General features: G+C 42.4%; 1 protein-coding gene across 4 annotated transcripts; it reads right to left on the bottom strand.

The window, feature by feature from the left end:
- Positions 1-1432: 1432 nt before the first annotated feature.
- On the bottom strand, positions 1433-25020 carry CEP57 (centrosomal protein 57). 4 transcript variants are annotated; one of them, XM_039563586.1, is made up of 11 exons: positions 24938-25020; positions 19591-19747; positions 16326-16505; positions 15883-16004; positions 14863-14997; positions 9867-9944; positions 8436-8540; positions 8197-8277; positions 7623-7867; positions 4027-4171; positions 1433-2681 (listed from the first exon to the last, which is right to left on the bottom strand). In XM_039563586.1, the coding sequence occupies exons 1-11, from the start codon at positions 24968-24970 to the stop codon at positions 2445-2447; spliced, it is 1518 nt and encodes a 505-aa protein (XP_039419520.1). In that variant the 5' UTR covers positions 24971-25020; the 3' UTR covers positions 1433-2444. The 4 variants fall into 4 exon arrangements, with proteins under 4 accessions (XP_039419520.1, XP_039419525.1, XP_039419539.1 ...); XM_039563591.1 differs by having other exon boundaries at positions 14881-14997; XM_039563605.1 differs by lacking the exon at positions 16326-16505.
- Positions 25021-25496: the final 476 nt, after the last annotated feature.

Genomic DNA, 25496 nt, shown 5'->3' with positions numbered 1-25496 from the left:
TAAAGTTCCTGTGCTCTTATTTGCAACTGTGTGGTTTTCCAAAGGACTTGCAGGACATGCAAACATTAAATAAATAGCAGTGCAAGGTCAGTGTGTGAAATCCAAATCTCTCTCCTTCAGTAAAGGGTCTTGCAAGATGCTAATGTTGGAACTCTGAAGTCTAGAATGACAGAAAACCAAGATTCATCTTTGGACAAGTTTCATTTATCCCATACAGACCAGTATTAATATAGATACAGTGCTTAGCTGCTCAGTAATATAAAAACAGAATCACAGAATGGTTTAAGTTGGAAGGGACCTTTAAAGATCATCCAGTTCCAACCCCCCCGATGGGCAAAGACACCTTCCACTAGACCAGGATGCCCCATGCAACCTGGCCTTGAACACTTCCAGGGATGGGGCATCCATCATTTTCTCTGGGCAGCCTGTGCCAGTGCCTCACTGCCCTCATGGTAAAGAGTTTCTTCCTGATATCTAATCTAGACCTGCTCTCTTTTAGTTTAAAGCCATTCCTCCTTGTCCTATCACTACATGCCCTCTCCAGCTCTCTTATAACCCTTTCACGTGCCAGAAGGTCTCTGCAGAGCCTCCTCCTCTCCAGGCTAAACAACCCCAACTCTCACAGAAGCTACTGTCTAATGCACTGTGAAGTGCAGAATTATTTTTTTCTAATTGTAAAAGTATTTTCACTCAAAGTATTCTGAAATACTTTCACAACTGAAAAAAACCTCCACAATTTCTGCACCTTACAGTGCATTGGCACAGTAACTTCTGTGTAAAAGAAAGATTCACATTTTTGCATGTAACCTTATGCAAAGCCTAAATTTACTGGGATGATTTGTGATCAACTCAGTGGATGCTCCCTGATGCTCTCAACCCTGGTGGGCTTAATTCTAACTTGGCACCTCATTCATTCGCTGTAGGCAGCATGGATGGAGCCTAAGATACTCCTAAGCCCTCCACCAGTAAGGAGCTGCATGAGGACAGCCTGAGGGCATGCTGAAGTTAGCCCATCTTTGAGCAAGCTGATCTCCAGAGGTCCTTCCTGAGCAAAATGACCAAGCGTAAATTTCAGCTACTGATTTTGCAGGACCTCTGGTATGAACTGCTCTGTAAGTGGTTACTCCCACTGTACCTGGGGAGCAGCATCCAACAGCAGCTAACCCCATATGTGCCTCAGATGCAAGGAGACAAGCTGGGTGCATCACCTAGAGGCAACACTCAACCCCCTTCTGCCTGTGTTGAGCCTGCAGAGCTCCCTCCCTGCTGAGCTGCAGGCGAGGGTGCACAGCTCTGCCTGTAACCTTACCTGCAGCTCTCATTCATCATCCTGACCAGGGACAAGTCACCTTGCCATGAAAAGCCCACTGGCTGTGGCACAGTGCTGCAGCAAACACCCAGCTAATTTAGAGGAAGTGCAGCCTTCCCAGAATTCATTCAAAAGGCAAGCTGGCTTTATTATTTTTCAACTGTATATACAAGTAATCTGGGTCTTCTGTACATTCCATTAATAGGAAATTCTTTAAATTATTAACATAATAAATAACATTGAATCAGCTGTGCAAGTCAGAGCACAAACTTAATTGCACTACTACAAAAGTAGATAGCTCATCAAAGCACATACTTCAAGTTAAAAGCAAGACACCAGGACCAAAAGGCATGATTGAGGCACTTGCAGTTTAAAACACCTGTGGTTTCTCTCACTCCTCTACTACCCAAAGCTGTCAGCTAGAGACAGGGTATTACCCCTATGCTACAGCTTTTTCCTAAAGCAGGGCTTCTGTAGAAAAATTTCACTTGATCATTAAGCAATGTAACTCCTAAGTTATTTTGCTCCTTTTTTGAGTACTCAAACATCCACTGCCACTGATGCTGACTAATGCAACGTAGCAGAAGAACCAGGGAAGCCTTTTGAAGAGAGCTCCACAGAACACCTTGGGAGGGGTTTACCTGTTCTCCCTCAGACACTCCCAGAGATGGAGTCATTGCAGCTGCACCCAGAGCAGAACTGACAAAAGCCCTCAACACCCAGGGCTGCAGCATTGTTTTCACACAAGATGCATCCTGAGAAGCCTCCCAGATGAACAACAGCGTGAAATGGCACTGGCACATCACACACACACCCCAACCTATGTAAACATGCAGTGCTTGGTGTGCTGGAACAACATGGAGGGACTGCTGGACCTATAACATAAGGGAACTGGGGGAGCCCTACTGTTAAGATTCAGTGGCCATGTACCTTGAAAATGGAATGTGTTTTAAGCTAGACCATAATATATACAATCAAATGCAGGGATGGAGAACCAAGAGCCCGTAAGCCTGTATTTCAAGAGTGCGCTTGGCATACAGTAGTCTCTTCCACACCACAAGAAAGGCAGCTGCTTTAGATCCAGAACGTGAGAAAGTTTGGCCAGGATGGTTCAAGAACATCTCCTGCAGAAGAGTCAGCAGTCCCAGCTGATATCATCTTTCTGTAGTGAAGTCTGTATGGTCTGCATGTCTCTCAGCAACTGAAGATTCTTCCGGCTCTTCTCTCCAGGCTTCACTTTGATGGGACCTGCATTCTTGCCTTTTGTGCTTACTGTAGTTGTTACTTTAACCTCACTGACTGGGAACCTGCTGTCTTTTATTTGTTTAGCAGAAGTCTTTCTGGACTTGCATTCTCTCCTAAGTCTCTCTAGCTGAAAGAGAAGCCCAAAGAAAAATATTAAGAAGTGATCTTGTTTCAGTTTTATGTTCAGCGATTCTTCCAAACAGCTGAAATATCCCACCACTTATCTCACCCAGGTAAGCAGATGGTTCCAAGTCACACTCAACAATAAATATTTTATTTTCCTTACAAAGCATTGTTATATTTGCATCTTTAGAGCTGTGTTTAGCTTACAGTCTGATCTACCACCTCTCTAAAAACTGAAGCTCATTATGGGGGAACACCGCCATTAGTAATGTAACAGAAAAAGGTGTAGATGAAAGAAGTTGATTTGCCACTGTTACCATCCAGTGATTAAAAAAGAAAACAAGTGTTTTTTACATACATACTAGTAATTTTAATAGCTAGTCACTACCAGAGGTGTAGCTTTGAAAAGAATACCAGAGCTCTGCTGGGGTGAAGAGGTGGTATCCACACACAGCACTGTAAATCACAGCATCAAACACTCAGTTCTTCCCAGCAAAGACTGAATGGGGAACTGGACAGTCTGAGGTTCAGACACATTCATATGCCCAAACCACAACATGGGTGGCTTCTATAGTTCCCCTCTCTAGGGTGGTGGTGGTCCCTCCTCCTAGCTGACAGCATGCAGCATCATTACTGCTGGGAACTACAGCACATCTGCTTCTCTGCAGCAGTTCCTCTGAAGATCATAAGATATCTAAGTGAGTAACACTTCTAATAGCAAACATTTTGCAGATCCATTCTGGATGTCAGGTCTCAGCCTGTGCTTTGTGTATAAGCTACATCAGGTGAGGGTGAATCGTGGTTCATATGAACTGAACCAGATTAAACACATGGGTTTAAGCTCTTTGAAAGAAATTCACTAAAATTAATGAAAACAAAAGAAAACAGGGAATCAATGTGTGTGTTTTATAGCTTTGAATGAAAAGGCTACACTATCCAAAACATTCTGAAAGTTATAGAATAAGCAAAACAGGTATTTTGAGCCTTAAAAAAATGCAAATCAAAACATAAATAGGTAGTTTCCTCCAAGTAAAGGAAAACTGTTCAACAATGTTCAAGGAACAAGAGGAGTGTAAAATGCAATGTGAGAATAGAGGCAAAAGCTCTGTCCAGGACAGGGTGAGGAGTGGGCACAGGGTGACGGAAAGGATGTTTCTGCAAAAATACTGGTATAGATGGAGGTATGCAGACTAACTTTGGGACATCAAAGGTAGAATTCAGAATTAGACAATGCTACTCTAGTTATTTCTGCTTTATGCAGTTGCTGCTAGATTAGGATATAGCATTAAAAAAACCCTGCTTAAGTCAGCAACTCTACATGAGTATGAACACAGGCAAAAGAAACTCACCTGCAAACGATGCCTCCGAACTTTGCTGATTTGGTCTGCCTTTGCTTCCATCTTTCCCACCAGTGCATCAAGTTCCCTCTCCAGATCTTCCCTCACTGCAATAGTTGGGGCTTCCTGGATGAGCTTTGACAGCTGCTCATGATCACTAGCACACAAGTCAGACAGAACAAAGCTTGTATCAGGCTCCATTGGCTTCTACAGCTCATACCCCAGTTCAGAAATAACACTTCTAGGAAACCATAGCATCAGCAGCCAGACATGTTCAACACACCATAACAAACCAGTAAGAACAGTTTTGCTGGTTTGCAGCACTATTCCAGTAGCTCATCCTGGAGGCAGGCTGCTGCAACATTGAGTCTCAATAATCTAAGTAGCTTCCAACTTCAAAATGCATATCCAAAATGACCAAATAACCCCTTGAGAACTTGATCTCAGCACTCATTCAGTTAATATTTTGTGTATCTGTACCTACTGCAGCTGTGCAGTACAGTAACAATTCATGTTCTGTTAACCAGGACAAGCAAAGCACCAGCAAAGCTGACCTTTAATGGACTATTTGTCCAGACCCTGCTTTTGGCTAGGATAGAGCTTTCATTTTTAGTAGCTGTTACAGTGCTGTGTTGTGGATTTAGTACAAAAATAATGTTGGTAACACTGATGTTTTCATTGTTCCTGAGGAGTGCTTACCCTAAGCTTTTCAGTGTCTCCTGCTATGCCGGTGAGGAGGGGCACAAGAAGCTGGGGCAGAGAGATTCCTGGGATGGCTGGTTCGAACTGGCCAAAGGGATATTCCATACCATAGAACATCATGCCCAGAATATAAACTAGGGGGAGTTAGCCATGAGAGGACAATTATTGCTGAGGACTGGCATTGGTCAGCAGGTGGTGAACAAATGTACTGTGCATCACATACTTTTTTACCTTGGGTTTTATTCCTCTCCATTTTTCCGTGCTATTATCAATACATTTGACTGTATTTCAATTACTAAACTGTCCTTATTTCAGCCCATGGGTTTTTTCTTTTCCCAGTTTCCCTCCCCATCCCACCAGAGCAGAGGGGCAGGAAAGCAGCTGCATGGTGCTTAGCTGCCAGCTGGGGTTGAACCAAGACAATACTTTTTGGCATCCAACATGGGCCATGAGGGGTTAATGACAGGTCTGACCAGAATGTGTGAAGACAGATCTTTTCTAGGCATCGTTGTACTGGTTTAACAGCGGCTGGTCGCAATGCTGGTTCATGGTGCCACGGAATCCCGGGCCATGAAATTCCTGGGGGGAATGGGTGTGCTCAGCGCACCGCCGGAGCCACCTACTGGGGAAGCGGTCTAATTACACTGCTCTCATTCCCTGCTCGGCGGGCCAGCCTACAGAAGAGACATGGTCCCACACATTCCCCTTCTTTCTCCAGGCTAATCACAACAGCCTTTGAGAACTCTCAATAGCCCCAGGGTGTTAAAACCAGCGTGGTGCCAGAGCTTGGATCCAGCAAGGTGCTGAATGGAGTTCAGATCAGGGGAAGATTTGTGTCTGCGGGCAGTGAGCGAGCCGCTGTGTGGGATTGACTTCCTGGTTAAACCCCACAGAGAGTAAGCTACCTTCTACACAAAAGACAGGATATAGAGGGTACACACCACAGGGAATCCCGAGTTTCACCTGTGGGACGACAGGGAGAAGATGAAGTGGGATGGAAAACCTATACCTCAACCCTAAAGGCACAGGTATGTGAACCTCAGGGAAAAAAAGCAAGCACAAATAGGGGTTCTTCCAGGAAAGTTGCTGCTTAAGTCTTCATAGTGGGCAGTTCTCCAGACAGAGTGGCAGGGCTGATCTTATTCCTGATCCTATAGATAGGAATCCTAATTCTTTTTTACAGGAAATGGTAGAATCCTAGGACCAGTATTAGAGGAGCCCCATCTCCAGCCAGGTGCAGGAGAGGGACAACCAGATTTACTGGACTGTGTGGATCAGATGGCGTGGCACATCAGACCCAGGGGAGTACAAGGCTTTAGCAGACCCTGGGCCACAGTGTACCCTAATGCTATCAAGCCATACAGGGGCAGAACCCATTTGTATTTCTGCAGTGACAGGGGGATGGTGTTGGAGGCTAACATCGGCCTGACAGAGTGATTGGCAAGAGGACCCCACTGTGGCTGGCCCAGAGGCTCTGTGCACCCTTGGCAGGGCCTGTCTCGGGCGAGGGCATTTAAAGGACCCACAAGGGTACTGGTGGGCTTTCAGTACAGCTGCCCTGGAGACAAAGGAAATGAAGCATCTGTCCACCCTGCCTTGTCTCTCAGAGGACCCTTCTGATGTGGGGCTGCTGAAGATCAAAGAACAAGAGGTGATAGAATGATTTGGGTTGGAAGGGACCTTAAAAATAATTTTGTTCCAAACTCCCTACCATGGGCAGGGACATTTTCTACTAGACCAGGCTGCTCAGAACCCCATCCCACCTGACCTTGAATGTTTCCAAGAATGGGCACCCACAGCTTCTCTGGACAACCTGTTCACCTCACAGTAAAGAATCTCTTCCTAATATCTCATCTAAGTCTGCCCTCTTTCAGTTTAAAGCCATTACCCCTCATATAAACACTACACACCCTTGTAAAAAATCCCTCTCCAGCTGTCTTGTAGCCTCCTTTGAGCCCTGGAAAGCCACAATGAGGTCTCTCTTGAGCCTTCCATTCTCCAGGCTAAAAATCCCAGCTCTCTCAGCCTGTCTTCAGAGGTGCTCCAGCCCTCTGATTGTCTTTATGTCCTCCTCTGGACTCACTCAAGCAGGCCCACATCCTTCTTATGTTGGGGGTTACAGAGCTGGATGCAACACTCCAGATGAGGTCTCACCAGAGCAGAGCAGAGGGGCAGAATCCCCTCCCTGGCCCTGCTGCCCACGCTGCTTTGGATGCAGCCCAGGACACGTTTGGCTCTCTGGGCTGTGAGTGCCCATGGCTGGGTCATGTCCAGCCTCTCATCCACCAGCACCCCCAAATGACTTCAGCCATTCAGCTACCCACCCATCACTTTTTCCTGCCCTGAAAGACTGTTATGACAGCTGAGTCCAAAGTCATGGGCTCAATTAACTCAATGGGCTAGTAAAGGGATGGTCCATAGACTACAGGAATAATATCTGTGTGTACATACATGAAAAGACTGGAAAGGTGATGGTGGTTAACTGGGACATACTGGAAAGTGTGAGGCTTGGGCAGGACATAAATGGTACAGTATAAGGGGTGGATACTGTCCATCCCAGCAGGCAGGAGTGATGGGTGTGGGGGTGTGTGAGTGGCAGCAGGGTACTGAGCTGCTGGCTGGGTCCACACCACAACAGTCTGCTGCATTGGGGCAGTGACTTCTCCCTTGCCTCTTCTGAATATACTGCTGCACATAAGCACAGGTCTGCTGTCCAGACTGTTTAGCAGAGCCTCTATCTGCAAGGAGAATTGACAGCCCCTGCAAGCAGCAAGACAAAGATTACATGCTAGAGACCTCCTAAACTAAGACCTTTCTCAGGCAAAACCTTCCAAGTTCAAAGCAAAAAGGCAAGAATATGAAACATCTACATTCATAAACTGCAATGGAGAATGTACCACACTCACAAACTCATCTGTCCAAATTCATCTTGTAAAGTCAGCAACACTTCTGAGAGCTCTTCCTGAGATGAGGACGAGTCCATTGGCAGGGATGGCCTTCTGCTTTTGCTGGCAGGATGAGCCATACTGGTGGGTTTTGCTAGTGGAGCATCGTTTACCACATGTCTGTTACACAAAGCTTTCGTGTGATGTTTCATCAGGTGCAGCACGTGTTGCACATTGGCAGCAACTGAATGACTGGGACTGGTAGACTGAAAGGAAAAGAGACTTCTTTTAAACGGCATTATCAACAACTTGATAATACTGGAGAGCATTTAAAAACAGTGGCACTTTCATTTTACTGACAAGAATGTAATTTTTGTTTCAGTTAATACGCCCTAACAAGAACACCCTGTGAAGCAGCAGAGCAGGCTCATTTTTGGAAATACCAGCTCAGCTAGTTGTCAATATCCAACAAAGACAATCTGTAAGAAAAGTGTCAAAGAAAATTACATTATCTGACCACTGGGTGTCAGGAGTGCACCGAGGCAAAGACACTTAAGGAGCTGCAGCTACTGAGCTTTGGAATTAATCAGCTCACCTTCCCAGCCACAAAGGGTACATCACCCAGGCACAGTCTGTAATGGGGCTGCACAGTGGAATGTCTTCCAAGAGAGCATTTCTGGAAAGAAAGAAGAAAGAAGTATTTAGCAAAAATTATACTACAGCAAACCTACTTTCCCTTTACTTTGTAGTAAAAGAGGCAACCTGCTCCCTAATCACATGCACACAACCTTATTTAACTCCTCAGAAATTGCCCTTCTCTTCCCCACATCTTACCTTCTCTGGCTGCTTAGCTTTTTTCCTAGGTTGTGTTGCTTTTGGAGAAAGCAGTGGTGATGCTGCTTGAATCAGTAGTCTGTTGGTTTCCAGGCCTGTCTGAAGCTACAATTGAGGGAATAAGGGGAGTTACTGAAATTAGATTAATAAATAATCAGAGACAGTAGTGCAAGCAGAGAATTGCAAACTGAGAATTTTTAAAACATAGGCTCTCTAAAAGCAAGGGCTGCAAATTTTTAGGATATTTTTGCAGTCCAAGGTCAACTTAAACATTAAATATTTCCTCTGGTAGCACTACTTGTCAGCAATCCTAATAAGTTAGAGAATTAGCCTTAGTGCATTAGTCCCATGCAGGCAAGTGCCAAAATATCAGCTGTGCTTTACACTTGACAAGGTATTGGGGAGCTCAAGCCACCCAAGCCTGATCAATTGATCCCATGACATATAGTTACTAGGGAACTACTCCTTCTGTCCTATTAAATTTGACAGTAAAAAACCTACAAACAAACAAACAGCCACAATAACAAAACTAACCACCAAACCATCTATTGAGAGAGTTAGGGTTAGAACTTCCTGTCGACAGTGAGAATCCTAACACGCTTTGCTGTTCAAGAGGAAGATATGGCATGGCTTTAGAAACCATGTCCTGAAGAAGCATTCACAGCACAATTTTTCATTATTAAATTGAGATATCCCTTTCCCCATCACACCAAACTCCTGGCAAAGGTTAATGTTAGAGCCTAACACATTACCTCCATAATTCTTCAGCATCCAATGAATGTTTAATGAACACCACACTTTTGGATTAGAAGATCAGCCAGCATCCTTAAGGGCTCATAATCAAGAGTATGTTGTCTCTTTTTTGCCTCCTTCTACAATATTTTAATTACAATTATGAACAAGGGAGCCCATTTGTTGACCTTGATATATTCAGAGGTTCCCATGCATACTCAATTATGAATTAGTCTGAATTTCTACTCCTCTTTTCCAACTAACTTCTCTTAGTAAAGAAATCAAAGCTTCAGTGCACAGGTGGTGGTAGAAAAAGGTTTCCAAAAAGCTCAGAGAACTTCAGAACATTTGGTACTTCAGGCAGGAGGAAAAACAAACAAAAAACCACAAAAAACCCCCAAACAAAACCAAAAACCCCCAAACAAAACCAAAAACCCCCAAACAAAACCAAAACAAAAAAAAAAAAAAAAAAAAAAAATCACAAAAACAAAAAAAAAACAAACAAAAAAACCCAAAACAAACCCACAAAAAATCCCCAAAACAAACAAACCAACCAACCAAAAAAGATACTAAAACCAGGATTTCATTATTCTGTGAGGCATATGGGGGGCACTTTCAGTAAGCTTAGCTGAAAAGTTGATAAAAAGGAAGAGCTAATTACAGCGCATACCAGTACAAAAGAAATTTCCTGTTGGTTACCTCAGCAGCTTTTTCCTGAACAAGCTTCCTTGCATGTTCTTCCTCCTGAAGCTTCTGTTCCAGCTCTTTCATTTTTTTCTAGTCAAAGTTGAATAAAAATAATAGCATTACTAATGAAACAATTCTTTTTCTTCCTGAAGCCCACAGTACTAAGAGCTTGAGCAAAACTATGAGTCCATCTTAGGATTTAAAGATAAATGAAGACTTGTGCATTGTACTGATTGCTGATGCTTCACCTGTATAGGCATAAATACAGCAGTCAAAAGCTTACGCTTAACATTTACTCTTTTTTTCTATTCTTACATTCACAACTGGTATCTGAAGTTAAGTCACAGCCAAATACACACAGAGCAATACACAAGGCTCTTTCTTTTCAATTGTAAAATCACCCTAGACAGTAGGTTGCTTTGTATACATTATCCTCCAAGATTCTGTACTACAAAAGAGCTAACAAAGACATATCATTATAAGGCAAGGGAAGACTTGCTTTATTTAGACCACTAATGGTATTTTTGCTAAAATCTGTAACTTGCACTCTTTCAAGAAAAGAATTTTTGAATATGTAGCCACCTTTCTAATAAAAAAAGAGGGAGGAAAGGTTGCATGATGCCTCTGAGATACCTTTAAACAAAACTGAAGTAATTTCATCTTTTTATCACAAAAGCATATAAGAAGCCTTTTGAAACTCCTCTTCAAAGGAAAAGGTTAAGGGAAAAAGCACATATTTCTTTGTAAACCTCCAACAAGATGAAAACATTGTTTAAACAAGATACACTGAAATTCCCAATGTGAAAGTTATCAAGTAACTTTCTGGCTTTATACAGCAGTGAAAAAACAATCCAGAGCTCCAGTACCCAAAACAATTTCCCTTCTCTTCCCCCAAAGACTGATAATTCAAGAGCCACTAATCAAACTTAAGGCAGAAAAGTGTGCTAGACAGAGTGATGGCTGGATTTGAACACTTGTTTATAAACCCACTACACTGAGGTACTAAATATTTCTGCTTTACTTAAGCATTAACTACAAAAATAATGCAATGAGCTGTTATACAAAGGTGTTAAAAGGCAAAAGCCTGGATAAACATTAAGGACAAAGGCACTATATAAAGGAACCAACTTTTTCTATTGAATAAAAGAACCATTCTGATGATTTATTTTTTTCATTCAAAACAAAGGTATTCCAGGTAACTTAAAATCATCTTCTGCCCTTTACAGTTATTGGCACAACCCTTGATATCCGTGGTCAGTCTCAAAGACTTTTTTTTAATCTGTTAAGCATGAAAATATTGAGGAAAATATTCTCTTTAAACTGAAGATTGACATGAAGCTGGGCCAAGGCTTTTATTCTGAAATGAATGAGTATTTCCTCAGCTAGCTGTTCGGCTGCAGCAGGCAGCTCAAACTGCACAGCAAGAGTGTATCTTACTGTATCACCTGTGATAGACCCTGTTAGAAATTATATACCAAATTTAGATTCCCTAAATGATTTCATTGTTTATAGAAGGTATTATGCAGATTACTGGACTGTCACTAAGAGAGAGGCCACAGAGCCAAGCGAACAGACCCTGCCCAGCACTGCTGCCCATCACATAAGACAGTACTGCAAAGCAAGCAGACTGCAGGTCAGCACTGGGCTGCCTGACCATCCGACTCAATCACCAGGAGCCACTGCAAAAAATTTTAATGACAAAATAGAAATAAAATATTTCTATTTTTGGCCTGTTTTCTAACAGAAAATTATTTTCATGCAACCACCTACTCACAGAATCCCAGAATCATAGGATGGTTTAGGTTGAAAGGACCTTTAAAGGTCACTTAAGTCCATGGGCAGGGACACTTTCCACTAGACCATGTTGCTCAAAGCCTTGTCCAAACTCATCTTGAATGTTTCCAGGAACAGGGCATCTACCATCTCTGTGGACAATCTGTTCCAGTGTTTTGCCTCCCTCACTGTAAAAAATTTCTCCCTTGTATTTAGTTTACCCTCTTCTAGTTTAAAAGCACTGCCTCTTGTTCTATCACTACACTACAGGCCCTGCTAAAACATCTGTCCCCATCTTTTTAATAAGCCCCCTTTAAAAACTGAAAGGCCACAATAAGATCTCCCTGGAGCCTTCTCTTCTCCAGGCTGAACAACCCCAACTCTCTCAGCCTGTCTCCACAGGAGAGGTGTTCCAACACTGCAGTGATTTTCGTGGCCTCCTCTGGACCTGCTCCAACAGTTCCATGTCCTTCCTGTGCTGAGGACCTCAGGGTTGGACACAGAGCTGCAGGTGGGGTCTCACTAGGGCAGCGTGGAGGGGCAGAATCACCTCCCTTACTCTGCTGACCACGCTGCTTTTGATGCAGCCCAACCCACAGAATGGGTTGGGGCCCCCCACAGAATGGGGGGTTAAGTCTCACTGTTAGCATTAAGATCAATTACTATGAACCACAGTTATCCAAAAAATGTCATCCACACACACATTCAAATTCTGGCCATCTGGCTACATGCAAGACCACAGGCCAAACTGCACTTTCAGGGAACAGCCCTGTTTCTTTACTCCATCTTCAGACACAGACATGATCAGATCTTCTCAGTCAGCTGTCCAGAGCCTGCACTGCAGGACTACAGTTGAAATAAAGATGTCTCAAAAGCATTTCCAGGGTAAGTACTCCAATTACAAGTACTTCACATAAATAGGAATCTCAGCATTTCCTTTCCACAGGCAATACTGACATTAGCAAATTACTTGAGGACAATACTTACAGGGCCAGGTAGTGGTTCTTGGGAGATAAAATGCTCTCAGTAAGACCCCCATAGAACTTGTGCTCTGGCAGTGTCTGAACTCAGAGGCAGATACATCACCACTCACTCATGAGCCATCACCTCACCACTTTCCATCCATTTCAGCACATCCTGTATGAAACTCTTATTTCTTGCTTCAAACTCGATTTGAAAATGTTCCTATGATCTTGCCACAACTACAGCAGAGATCGAAGAGGGAACAGATGCAATGCTTCTGAGTAGAGAGTGCAATCACCCTTTAAAGATTATAAGGTAACACCTATCACATGGATGCTCACATAGGAACATAGCCTATAACCACAGAGGCAGGCAGACCTGGCAACCAGAAAATGGCTCATGACAGCATAATGATCACAAGGAAAATGACTTGGCATCACAGCTAAATCCAGATTTATTTCAGTCCCAAGAACTGCTTCAAAATTGTGTGAATTTAACACCCAATTCCCCTTAAACATATTTAATTGTGACAGCTACTAATTCCTGAAGATAAAGAATCAAAGCTCTCTGGTTTGTTCCAGAAAAGAACACAAGAAGAACCATAAGGCTGAAATTATTTTCACTAGCCAGGCACAAAAAGGCAAACAACCCAGTCTCACCAAACTTCAGCTACTATCAGTCAAAAACTTGGTAAAAGCCTTTCAGAGGGAATGCCAGTTGCTGAACTTGTTATTTCAACTCTAATCCTAGAGGAAACTACTACTACTTTCAGAGTACAAGACCCAGGAGACTCTTATTTCTCTTTTCAAGTGTTTGGCCTAAATAAACAATGCAACCACTTGTACTCTACAACTGCAGCTCACCACAATGGGGTGTCAAGATCATAAAAAGCTTGTAGCAGCCGCTTTGGCTCAGGGACTTCCAAGAATAGTTGTAGCATCTAAATGTTCTGCAGCAAGCCAAACAGCTAAAGATTTACTACCAAATATCTCCTTATGTACTTCTGGAGAAACACCATCTACTTTACCACCTGAGATAAGGGCTGGTGTGCAGGGTGGCAAGCCTATGATTTGATAGAATCCAGAGCTGCCATCCTCAATACCACAATTTAATCACATACTATCTGGTCCTCTTGAGGGAGCAGGGAAAAAATTTGCAGAAGGAAGCCTCTCCCTGGCTAAGCTCTCTGTAGTTTCCAGGCTTGGGAGACTTGTGGTGTCTTTACAGCAACAGAGGGAGGTACAGGGATGGGACTTCAGAGGCCAACACCACAGAGGGTACACAGAGATGGATGGGGTTTGCATGGCAAGGCACTGGTAGCAATGGGGCGACAGGGGTGGCTTCTCTGAGGAGCTGCCAGAAACTTTCCCATGTCAACAGAACCAATGCTAACAGAGCCAGTGCCAGCTGGCTCCAAAACAGACCCACCGCTGGCCAAGGCTGAGCCCAACAGCAATGGTGGTAGCACCACTGGGATTACAGATTTAAGGAGGGGAAAAAAAACTGCTAGGGAACAGCAGCAAAAAGGGAGGAGTGAGAATATTTGAAAGCAGCAGCCTTGCAGATCCTAAGGTCAAAAAGGGAGGGGGAGAAGGTACTCCACGTGCTAGAGCAGAGATTCCCCTGCAGCCCCATGGTAAGATTGAGTTTTATTTCTCACCATAAAATTACAAAAACTATAAAAATTCAAGGGTCAACCCACAACAGAATATGACCAAACACAGTCATGTTGAGTTTGTAGAAGCTCCTGATTCAAACAGTGTCCTGAAAAGGCAGACTGACCCAAACCCATCCAGTGCTAGAGGCCTTGCAACAGCAGGCTCCAGAAGTCTGCACACAAAATAACTAATAATAATTGTGTTTCTTATTAAGGAGGGATAAAAGGAAAAGAATACATCAAATTCATACAAGTCAAGGTACATCTGGATAATAACAGAAAATAACTGCTAGCATTCAGTAGCATGCAAAGCAAGCCAAGATCTTAGGAATGGCTGCAATTTTACAACGCCTAGGCACCAACAAAGCACAAAAGAGGAACACCAACAGACTATTAAGGCTTAATAAAACTCCAACTCCAGCAGTGTACAGTGACCCAAAGTCTACCTGGACATGTAGACTTTCAGCAGTAACTTCAAGTTTTTACAACAGCTCAGTTTTAAAATGAAGTTTAGTTGCTGTCCTACTCTAAAGCACAAGGCTTTGCTCAGCTCTGCTACTGCCATAGAGCTGTGAAGTACAGATTAGAATAAGCAAGATAAATCTGATATAGTACCCAACACAAATGACGGACCTCTGCTAAGGACTGCATCGTAGTAAGTCTGCTATACTCTTTTTCCAGTATATCCAGCTTTTCCAATTTTGACTGAACATGCGATTGGTCAAGAAGCCGATCTCTCTCCAAGAAGCCCTTGAAGGGAGAAGTGAAAAGGAAAACAATTATAACAAAGGAAAACAATTATAAGCACAAGAAAACAAGACCATCTTGTGTCTGGAGCACAAAGGAGGCCCATAAACAGTCCAAAGGAACTCCTACTTCCTCTGTGCAATTTTAGATGGTGCCACAATCAGGGAGCAAATTGCACCATCAGCAGTAGGGAACCACACACTTAACCACAGCTGATAGGAAGGATTCTGCAGTCTCTCCCTCCTCCCAACCCAACACAGTAAAAAAAGAAAAAAAATCATTATGCAGAAATTAGAAATAGCTTTCTCAATTTTTTTCTTCAGTAAATATTTAACAAACTGAAATAGAATAGCCACAGAGACCAACAAACAGACAGCTCTAGGTGACCCATATTTCTATAAAACAAAATTCAAGCTCATTTTAGATATAGGCCAAATCCCAATTACTGATGGTGGGAAATAGAAATTTTACTGCTATTTCTACAGAATCAGTATTACAGCCCCAATTTAGCAAGAGAAGCGCTAGTAAAGAAAATCCCCAAAGACCTGAAGAGTGTAAACACAAAAGGGAGTTTTTTTACCAGTGGCACACAGGTATAACACTGGAGAATAACGATGAGCTACTGCAGTAAGCCAATCATGCAGAAGCAAACAATTCATATTAATACCAGAGCCTGCTACTGCCTTAGAAACGGGTGCACAAAGAAAATACCAGGGTCTTGAGAAGACTGGGAAATGTAAGTAGGGAAGATATCCATACCTAAGGATATGAAGGCCAGCTGAAATAGACATCCATGCTTAAAGGTATTAAAATTACACTAACTATGAAAAATCATGACATAATTAATGATTTTTATGATTTAACCCTGAGATAGTTTTGGGAACACACCTGTTTCTCCAAAAGATGTGACTTCTCGTTTTCTGCATGCTGGATCATTTTCCTCATGTAGTCCAGCTGTTTCTCTAGAAGGCTGCATCGAGACTCAGCAGCTGCCAGCTGAGAACACAGCTCTGAAGATAACAGAAGGCAGAAAATGGAAATCATGTATTGCTTGGTCCTGGGATTTTTTTTGTTGTTGTATTCAGGACAGTTTCAAAACAAACAAGAAAAGGACCATCTAAGAAACTTACCCATTATGCCTAATGAACTTCTGTATGCATAAAAATCCCTAAACCAAAGAATGCCTTTAAATTATTTCTTTGTAACTCCACATGCCATTGCAAATTAAAAGATGCTAAACAAAGTAAACTAAAATTAGTTTAGGCATTGATAGGAATCAAGTTTCATCCACATCAATGTTCTATAGTATCTATACAAAATTTGCAAACAACCTTGATTTTTCTTTGACACTTCAGTCTTGTCATGTTCTTTGCGTTGCATTTGCTCACTCAGTACTTTTTTATAGTCTGCTGTTTCCCTGCTGAGGTGTTTTACATTCTCCTCTGCCTGAAACCGTTCCAACTCCAGTCGATGAATTTTTTCCTGGAGATTCTTCAGGGCAGAAAATATTGCTGCAATTGAATATGTACCTTTTGTTAGATACCATTAAATCACCACTTCAAGACAACACCGAACTTGCAATGCTATTATAAAAACACGTTATGTAAGAAGGTCAGAGTGTTCCCTACCAGCATCCAAGAGTCCTTCCAGGAATTAAGACCTGTTTCCCTTTGAACCATAACTGATTCTAAAACTAGTCTTGAACAAATAGATGCCCTTAGTGCACCCCCTTCACCTGACACATCTGGGAAAGATACAACTATTTCCCAGAACAAGTCATATAAATATTGTGTCAATTAAGAACAAACAGTGCATCCTCTGACCCTTTATCAAAAGAAAATGAAAAGTCACAATTAGATAGTTAAACAGTGGCAATTATCTATATTATTATTACTCCTACCACAACAAATACATAAACACAATGTTCCCGTGAATGGCCACACAGCAAAATAAAGGTTAACTATGAGAAGGGCTACAAAAGTGCTTATTTATAAGTGGACTTCTTTTTTAATTCTTCTGGTTTTTGCACTTGTGCTCCCCTCCTCCACCTAAAAACATACATCTCCTTTGTGCTGAACCATTTTTCCCTTTCTACTGCATTCCCAGCTTTAGCAGTTACTGAACAAAGCCTTTCTATATTCTTCACCACAAAAAGAAAAGCAGTTGTAATAGAACTCACAGCACCTTGCAATTAGACCAACTGCTGGTAATCTGATGTACTGCGCCTCTTAGGTGTGCTGTTTAATTCTGTAAAGGGAACCATAAGCATAAGCCCTTTCCCCAATACAGGGCTGCTAAAGTTAAACATAAGAACATCTGTACACACAGCTCATATAGCAGAATAATCTGCAAGGTCACATCAGCCCTCTCCTTTGTGCTTAAATCCACTCCAGAGAAAGAATGTACCTTTACTACAGAATGCTTGAGCACTAGAACAGTTGGAACTGCATATTGGTTTGGGCATCACATTACCAAAAAGAAAAGAAAAACAAAACAAAACCAAAAAAAAAAGAAAAGAAAAAAGGAAAAATAATTATCAGAATGAGCATCCCAGAGTAAAAATTCATCAAATCTTGAAATGAGTATCAGCACATGAGAGTATCACATCAATGGAAACCTGTTAATTACATAAGTAGCAGCAACAGTAGTCACAGTTAAGAGGAAGCTATTGATAATTTGGCCCTATTTGCATATCAGAATCACCAATTGCACCCTCTTCTCTATTTACATTACTGTTCCTTGGATTCAGTTGAAATAGGCATAGCTGAGACAATAAACAGATTTGTTACTATTACTCTTAAAAGCTACATTGAAATCTCTGTATATTCACAGTAATGACTAACAAAATAGCAATGAAGCAACTCAAGCAATGAAAAGATAAAGGTGAAACGCAACAGGATGTCAAGTACCATTCAGTCATTCCTGTTAGAGCATTAAAGCCAACTGTGCATGCTGACACACATATACAACACAGACATTAAAATCACAATAAACAGAACTTACTATACTCAATTTCAGGATTTTTCAATAAGATTTATTTAATACAGGGAACAGGAGTAGCAATAAGGACCCTCAAGAACAATCAAATCAATTTTGCCATTTGAAATTACTAAAATATACGCTCCAGAATGTTTCTGCATTTTTAAAAGCTATGCAAAAAGAGAAACATACTGGATCATCCATGTGTTGGATTCAATTTTCAGTACATATTCACATTTACTTGCACTTTATTTAAACATTTTTTGAAAACAAAAACATTTGCTGATTTTAAAAAAGGGATATAATTTATCCGATTGTCTTCCACCACCTATCCTTATCTCAGAGTTGGCAGAGTCACCATTTGAAAAAAAACTGCCAAGTGAAAACTTGGAAGTCAAAAGTTTATTGCTAATGCAACATGGAGCACACTCGACAAAAATACACCTGCATCAGTAATTCATAAGGAAGCTTTTTCCTGCGCATCCCATTTTTCATTTGTAAAGATTGTTTTAATTTTGTGTCAACGGCATTCTCAAAAGTGATGGCCTTGAAAGTATATACTGCATTTTAAATAGAACTGCAAGAACTGAGATTTCATCTTCTAGGTCATTAACACAGGAGTCCCTAGTAACTCAGACATGAATTGTGTTATTGGAACAGGGACTTGAGGCTATCATCCTGATTTTTTACTTAGTTTGGGTAATACTAGGATTCATCCTAATATTCCTCACTTTTGTCCATATAAGGAAAAAGTATCAAGCAGTTCACACCCTTAAGCCTCCATGCCACTCCAGTCTTAAAGGGAGCATTTCTGCAATGACCCTGACCAAACAGCTCAAAGGATAGGTCCTGCTCTACTCTCCCAAATCCTCATGATATACCCTGTATGTACCCCAAGGCAGCACTGGAGTAAGTCTGACTGGATGACAAGCTTATTCACTAAAACAACAGAAAACTAACCAAGAATAGGTTTTTTGTTCATGTCCAGTCAGTCAAGACAAATCTGTTTACATGGAGATGAACACCAGGACCAGAGTGGGAGAGGGAGACGGAACAGCCTAGAAACAAGAAGAATAAATGGGAATAAAATTGCCTCCCTTTTTGGTTTTATGAGCTCTCAGTTCAGCACTTTGCTGAACCCTTCTCTGTATCCTTTAAGTCTTCAGTGATACAATAAATACTCACAATACACCCTTCATTCATGACAAGCATTTCAATTTTAACAGGACCAAACCTCTTCCTTTGCTCCAAACCATTCTGGGGACTAAAGTCTCCTTATCTCTCACTCAGCTATGAATTCAGGAGAAGAAAGGTTGAAGGAGACGAAGACTGAAGAAGGGACAAAGAAAACATGTCAATACAATTGCACAAAGTACTCGGACAATTTACAATTCTCTACTTCCGAAGAAGAGCATCTTTCTCCATCTGTAAGATGACCTTTATCATCAGGTGTTCTTTGGAAAAAGAAGTGCAAAGGACCTACAAAACAGGCAACCTGGACATCACTGGGAATTGATAAAAGGATAAAAAGACTTCAATCTTCACAGATGTGGAAGACATACAGTATTTTACCATGATTTGGAAACAGGTAAGAAACCAACTTTGCTGAACTAATACCTCTGCTGTTGCTTTCAGGATATGGAATTACTGGTTTCCATGGGGAGCGCTCCAAATCCGAATTAATAAATGGCTTGTGCTTCGGGTATTCTATAAACGAAGTTGAAGAGAGTCCATCTGTGGCTGATGTAGAGTTACGAGTTATGTGCAGATCATCCTGAAAACAAAATAAAGCTGTTATTCAGCACATTTGTTGCTTTGTCATAACAACAGAAATAAAGAAAAGTAGGATTCCATCAGATGATATGTAGAGGTACTGCTAGAGGAGACTCATATCTCAAAAGCTGTACTTCCTTCTTTTTAGCCTTAGGACGTGTCATTTTTACATTTGACTCCCCTTCACTAAAAACAATATCAAACAGATTAATCTCTTTCCCATACTAGTTTCTGATTTACACTTTTGTTTCCCATTTACTTATACTGTCTGCTGCTCATTGGGAGAAGGCGATCCACAAGCAGTTGGAAAACAACCACATTCCTAATTACTGGTTACATTTACAGCACATGAGATACTGCACTAAGGTGGCCAAACCTGATAAGGCACACCCAGGACCATGGTTCTACATCACCTCATCTAACACAAGAGCTCACTGACTACACATGGGACACAGGACACACTTTGCAGCTGGGAAGGTGAGGTGAGAGTCCCAGTCCCTCTAACTCCACTTACTTCAATTCATCTTCCTTATCTTTCCATTAGTAGATGGAACTTCACAAGACACATCCAGATGGCTTTATGCTACACCTGATTAGTGGTATCAGCACAGGAAACAGCAGATCACAGCCAGGAAAGTACTCCTACCTCTAAGCAGGAACATACTCTTAAATCAGCTTCAGACTGTTCTGACAAACGTGGCCATAGAGACCATGGATTTCCCAGCAGTCTGCATCAATTTTGCAAACACCTGCTGTGCTTTGGATGTTGCAATGACCTGAAAGGACCACCTAGCTGGGAAGATGCTCTTCTAAATAAAGGAGACATGGCAGAATACAGTGCTGATGGTTTCGACTCAAAAACTCTCTACCTGGCCTAAGCTTTCAATTTGTATATACAAATTAAATGAAATGCTTACTTTTAACTTCTCTCAACTGCACCCATCACTGAACATTTCAGTGACAGAATCTGAAAGCAACCTAAGAGAGGTGGGCTGCAGACAGATGCGAAGCTCCTACAGCTTCCCCCTTCATCAGTAAGACAAATGAGCAACTGCTGATCTTGGCAGGGTGCTTTTAAGCTTTTGCAAATATCAATCATTGGGAGAATATCTCAACCTAAATTAAAATACAGAAAGTATTAAGTACCTCATGGTAAATTGCACAACAGCCCAAAATGCATTATGAGCAGCCAAATGTGGGGGAAAAATTTAAGAAAATTTTAAAGCTATTTAAAGCCCATACACAGCTGATTTCCTCTTACAAATAAAGTGATCCATTGTGGGCAAGAAAATTAGAATCCTAACTACTCTGAGTATGTCAATTGGTGTTTCTAAGCATAGTTTTATGACTGCTTTGCAGTTTGTGTTTATAACATTTTCCTACACAACATAATGGCTTTTCTCAAAATAACGGAATTTGCACACACATTTGGTACCTCAGAAAGTGAATTAAAACACTAATCCCTAATTGAGAATATTTTAATAAAACCATTTCAAGCAGGTGTTTTATGCATATACACACTGCTTTACACTCGGCAGCCTCACAAGTCTAACCAGAACACACGAATCCATCTGATCGAAAGCCTGTTAAGTGCAAACATCAAAAATGCCATCAGCATTACAGGATATGGCATTGATGAGCACAGAATACTACAACCAAATGATGGAGTAAAAACAAACCAAGAAAAACACAGCACTTCTGTAGCAGACAATACAGGAACAGCAGCAACATAAGCCTCAGCAACCATCGATTCAAATATCAATATCCTGTCTGCTATTGATTCAAACCAAAGGTATCCCATGAAACAGTCAAGAGAAAAAGGGGAATCAGTTTGAAACCAAAGTAGGGCTGACAGCATCACAATCCTTCTAAATGTCACCATCATCTTTCATGTCTTTACAGGTAATGTCTCTTCTGAGAATTAAATATAACTATATAAAAATACCAAAGTAAAGGAATTCTTTTGTTTGTTTTTACTGACATTAGTAACATTTTTCTAGCCAACAGCAGACTAAGTGAAAGAAAAATCTGCTGTACTCAAAAGCCCGGAGCACCAAAGTCACACAAAGTAAAGTAAATTGAGGCTTTTGACTAGTTACACATCTTCTAAATTCCACCCGGATGCAGGGAACAGGCACTAATTTGAACAGTCAGAAACAGTAATTTGCAATAGTAATTTGAACAGCGTAATAGTCAGTTCAGATATCTGCTTCAAATAGCTACTGAAAAAATTTATGCTGGAACACCATATGTTATATAGGCAATCGTTCTTTGTTTCAGTATAAATAATAATTTGCTACCAAGTATATTTTTCTTCCATATTTTTAAGCAAGAGAGTGGCTTATATTCAGTTTCATAAATAGTGACTTTAAATAATTTGACAGAATACTTTGTGAGAGTTTACAAAACAGCCTCAAGGAATTTCCCATCACAAAGCTCAAACATCACAGCAATTCTCTGCTCTTTTCCCCACTCTCTCAAGTCATTAAAAATCACTTAAATTTGCTCCTGCTGTTGGAAAGTCTCACAGGGAGTATCATGCTCCAATGCTCAGGAAAATTGTGAAAAATAAAAAAAAATCAGGGAACTCTATATATTTGTTCTGAATCTCAGCTAGGCCACATTTGCTAACTACAGCTCCTCTCTTTCACTGTACTCCCTACAGTCTTTCCTTTCTTAAGCCACATTAAAGGCTCAGAGTAGTAAATGAAGAAGCTTAACAGTCCCACAAGGAGCCAAGTGTACCCTATTACATAACAGCAAGCTGAGCACGTTTTATCTCCACAGGTCTGACAACACTGCCTTCCAAAATTCATGGCTTCCACCACTGCATATCAGCTGCCTACCCAAGCAGAAAGAAGGGAATATTAAAAACACAGACCAGCAATATCTTAACACATCACCAGCACACAGGGACCTCCTGAAGCTCACAAAAGCTGAACACAGCAGGGAAAAAAAAGACACAAGCTCATATGGAAAGTTTTCTGCTAAGAATCAGCAACTTGGGGCTGAGGGACACTTTTCAAACAAACTTCTGTAGACATTAAAAATGACCCATCATAACGTTGTTACTTCCCTGACACAGAAACAAGTACAGCACACCATGAAAAACTATCCAGAGAGCTTTTAAACTCAGTGGTGTACCAGTCATTCCAGTAAGGAAAAGGCAAAAAACCATTTTTCTTGTTATCTTACCCAAATTACTAGATCTGTGGACAGTAAAAATAACAATGATTTATAAACAAACTGTAATGCTAAGTGACAGCAGGACACAACATCTTTCAGGCAGTGACTGCATGAAGAAAGCATAAAGGCACAAAGTCAGCACCTTTGGTACTTGCACTCTGGCACGGGAAAAAGGGATTAAATTAGAATGGGTGCTATTGCAAGTTCTCATCTGGTACCACAACCAAAAAAGGAAAAGAGAAAAAAAGATTGATACCTGGCAATGCTTTAAGTGACATACAGTAGTCTTTGCACGTGGTAAAAAAAAAAAAAAAAAAAAAAAAAAAAAGGCAAACCCTGGAAAATTATGCAGGGAATGAGCAAAAAAAACCCCAAAATAACGAGATACTGAATGTACTGATTATAAAACATCCAAGTATCCAGTTATTCAAACTTTCATAGTCATTGTGGAGGGACAATCTCAATTAGCAGCCTACCCTCCCTCATTACTGCAGTACTAGGAGAGTGGGGAAGGAAGGACAGTCCCTAGCCCCTATCACCCACATGCCAAGTTAAGTGCTGGCTGCACCTCCCTGATATAGACTGAGTCAGGAGCACTCTACATTTCAGTAACATCTCTAGTTAAAAGCACACACAAAAAAAGTTAACTTAGTTAAGCCATTACATCAAATGGGGAGGAAAAAATGTTGGCACAATACAGTAATTTTTGTCAACTATCTGCCGTAGAGTGCCAGATGTATTAAAAGCAACTACTTTCAATGTTCAGAAAAATATAAAGTTACGGGTTTTTTCTTTTTTTTGAGCACATACAGAAAGTCTACAGTGGGCAACTTTTTTCCCCAAAAGTTTTGTTTTGCTAACTAAATTGATTAACAGCCTCCATTTACCTACTGAAGACTAAAACGAGTCTTCTGACATCCTTTTCTAGACATGCTAGAAACAATTCCATTCAGGAAGGAGATAGGAGTCCTCAAATTCCTCTTGCTGGTGGAGGTGTAAGTATGGGAGCACACTGCAGGGCAGGAGACACACAGCAGAGAACCCCACAACGGGTGCTCACCACCCAGCCAGTGAGATCCCAAAACACGAATCCCCTAAGAGTGATCTCGCACACCATCGTGCTGCAGCCTTTTCAGCATCTCTGCTCCTCCAAAGCGCATGTAAGACACAGCTTCTCACAAAAAAAAAAAAAAAAAACAAACAAAACCAAACCCAAAACAAAACACAAAAAGACCAAAAAACAAGGAAAAGCGACCACTTAAATTTAGAAAGCGATAAACATCAAGCCAAAACTGCGGACGCGGAAATTCTGGTCCCCAGCGTGCAGGTGGTTACCTGTCCCAATCTGCCAGGTGCTCCCACACGCGCCTAAGGGCACGGGTATCTACCAAAGCCAAACCTCAGCTTAAGGCAGCGTTTCCACCTTACAAAGAGAAACAACCAGACGTGCAATCCACCAGCAGCTCGGCACTGGGAGCTCTGGGCTTGCCGTGCTCGCCCCACTGACCCAGCACTGCACAGAGGGGGCTTGGCTGAGCCCCGCCTGCCCGTGGAACAGGTGCTTTCAAAGTCACGACACCGAGCTATTCGTGAGAACAAACCAAATTCAACGCTTTGTTCCCATTCGCTTACAAACAGGATCTCCAGGCACTGGCATGGGGACAGCAACAGGGCTGGTATAAACAGCCCAGTATCTGTCTCTTTTTCTGTCGCTTTAGAAAACACGTGTGCATACATCATGGCTTTATACATACATACATACAGATATATATACATATACGTATACGCACATTTACACACATATACACACACAAACACCTATAAACATACATATATATATATATATATATACATGTTATTTAACAGACAAGCCAGCTTCCACAGCCTGTACGGCTCCCGGCACGCTGGAGGCATGCAAGCCACCAGCCCCGCACTACCCGGCCGCTGCCCCCCGGGCCCCCCACCCGTCCTACCCATCACCGCGGGGCCGCCCTCCGAGCCTCACCGTGTGCGGACGGCCGGGCTCAGCCGCCGCCATGTCGGCCGTAAGGGAGCCCGCGCTAGCCCTTGTCACTTTAAGGCACGGCCCCCGCGCGGCGCCTCGCTTGACTGCCTTCCCAGCCAGCCAATGAGAAGGGAGCATCGGGGGTAAGTTCCGCCCCGTCGTCCGCTCGGAATTGAGAGACAAGGCAGATACCCAATAAAAAAAGAGCGGGGGCCCCGCTCAGCCAATCGAGAGGAAGAGGCCGCGAGCGGCGGGCGGGCCCCTGCAGCCAGGCGCGCGGGCGGGGGGGCGGCGCGTGGGCACGCGCGGAGGGAGGAGGGCGGAAGAGGCCGGCCTTTGTCAAAGGGAGCCCCCGCGCCTCGGCCAATCGCAGAGCAGGGGCGCCGCCGCCGCCCGGCGCAGGGCAGGGCGCCCGCGGCGGGATTGGCGGCGGCGGGGCCGGCGGGGGCGGCGATTGGGCGGCGGCGTTCGAAGGCAGGTTTGGCGCGGGGCGGCGATTGGCTGCGCGGGCGCAGCGCGAGCCCGGGCCCGGGGCGGAGGGAGAGAGGGAGGGAGGGAA

This window comes from Corvus cornix, chromosome 1 (genome assembly GCF_000738735.6).
Source record: "Corvus cornix cornix isolate S_Up_H32 chromosome 1, ASM73873v5, whole genome shotgun sequence".
NCBI lineage: Eukaryota > Metazoa > Chordata > Aves > Passeriformes > Corvidae > Corvus > Corvus cornix.
Note: the sequence above shows the minus strand (reverse complement) of the source record. Positions and strands in the feature narration are given on the sequence as shown.

Bases quoted from the DNA above. Each gene is read 5' to 3' on its own strand.
- CEP57 (XM_039563586.1), bottom strand. From the start codon at position 24,970: ATGGCGGCGGCTGAGCCCGGCCGTCCGCACACG. The intron at 16,506-19,590 runs GTATTAGTTCAG...ATTCAATTGCAG, and splicing joins TCCTGAAAGCAACAGCAGAG to CAATATTTTCTGCCCTGAAG. The intron at 8,541-9,866 runs GTAACCAACAGG...CCTCAATTGTAG, and splicing joins TTCAGGAAAAAGCTGCTGAG to CTTCAGACAGGCCTGGAAAC.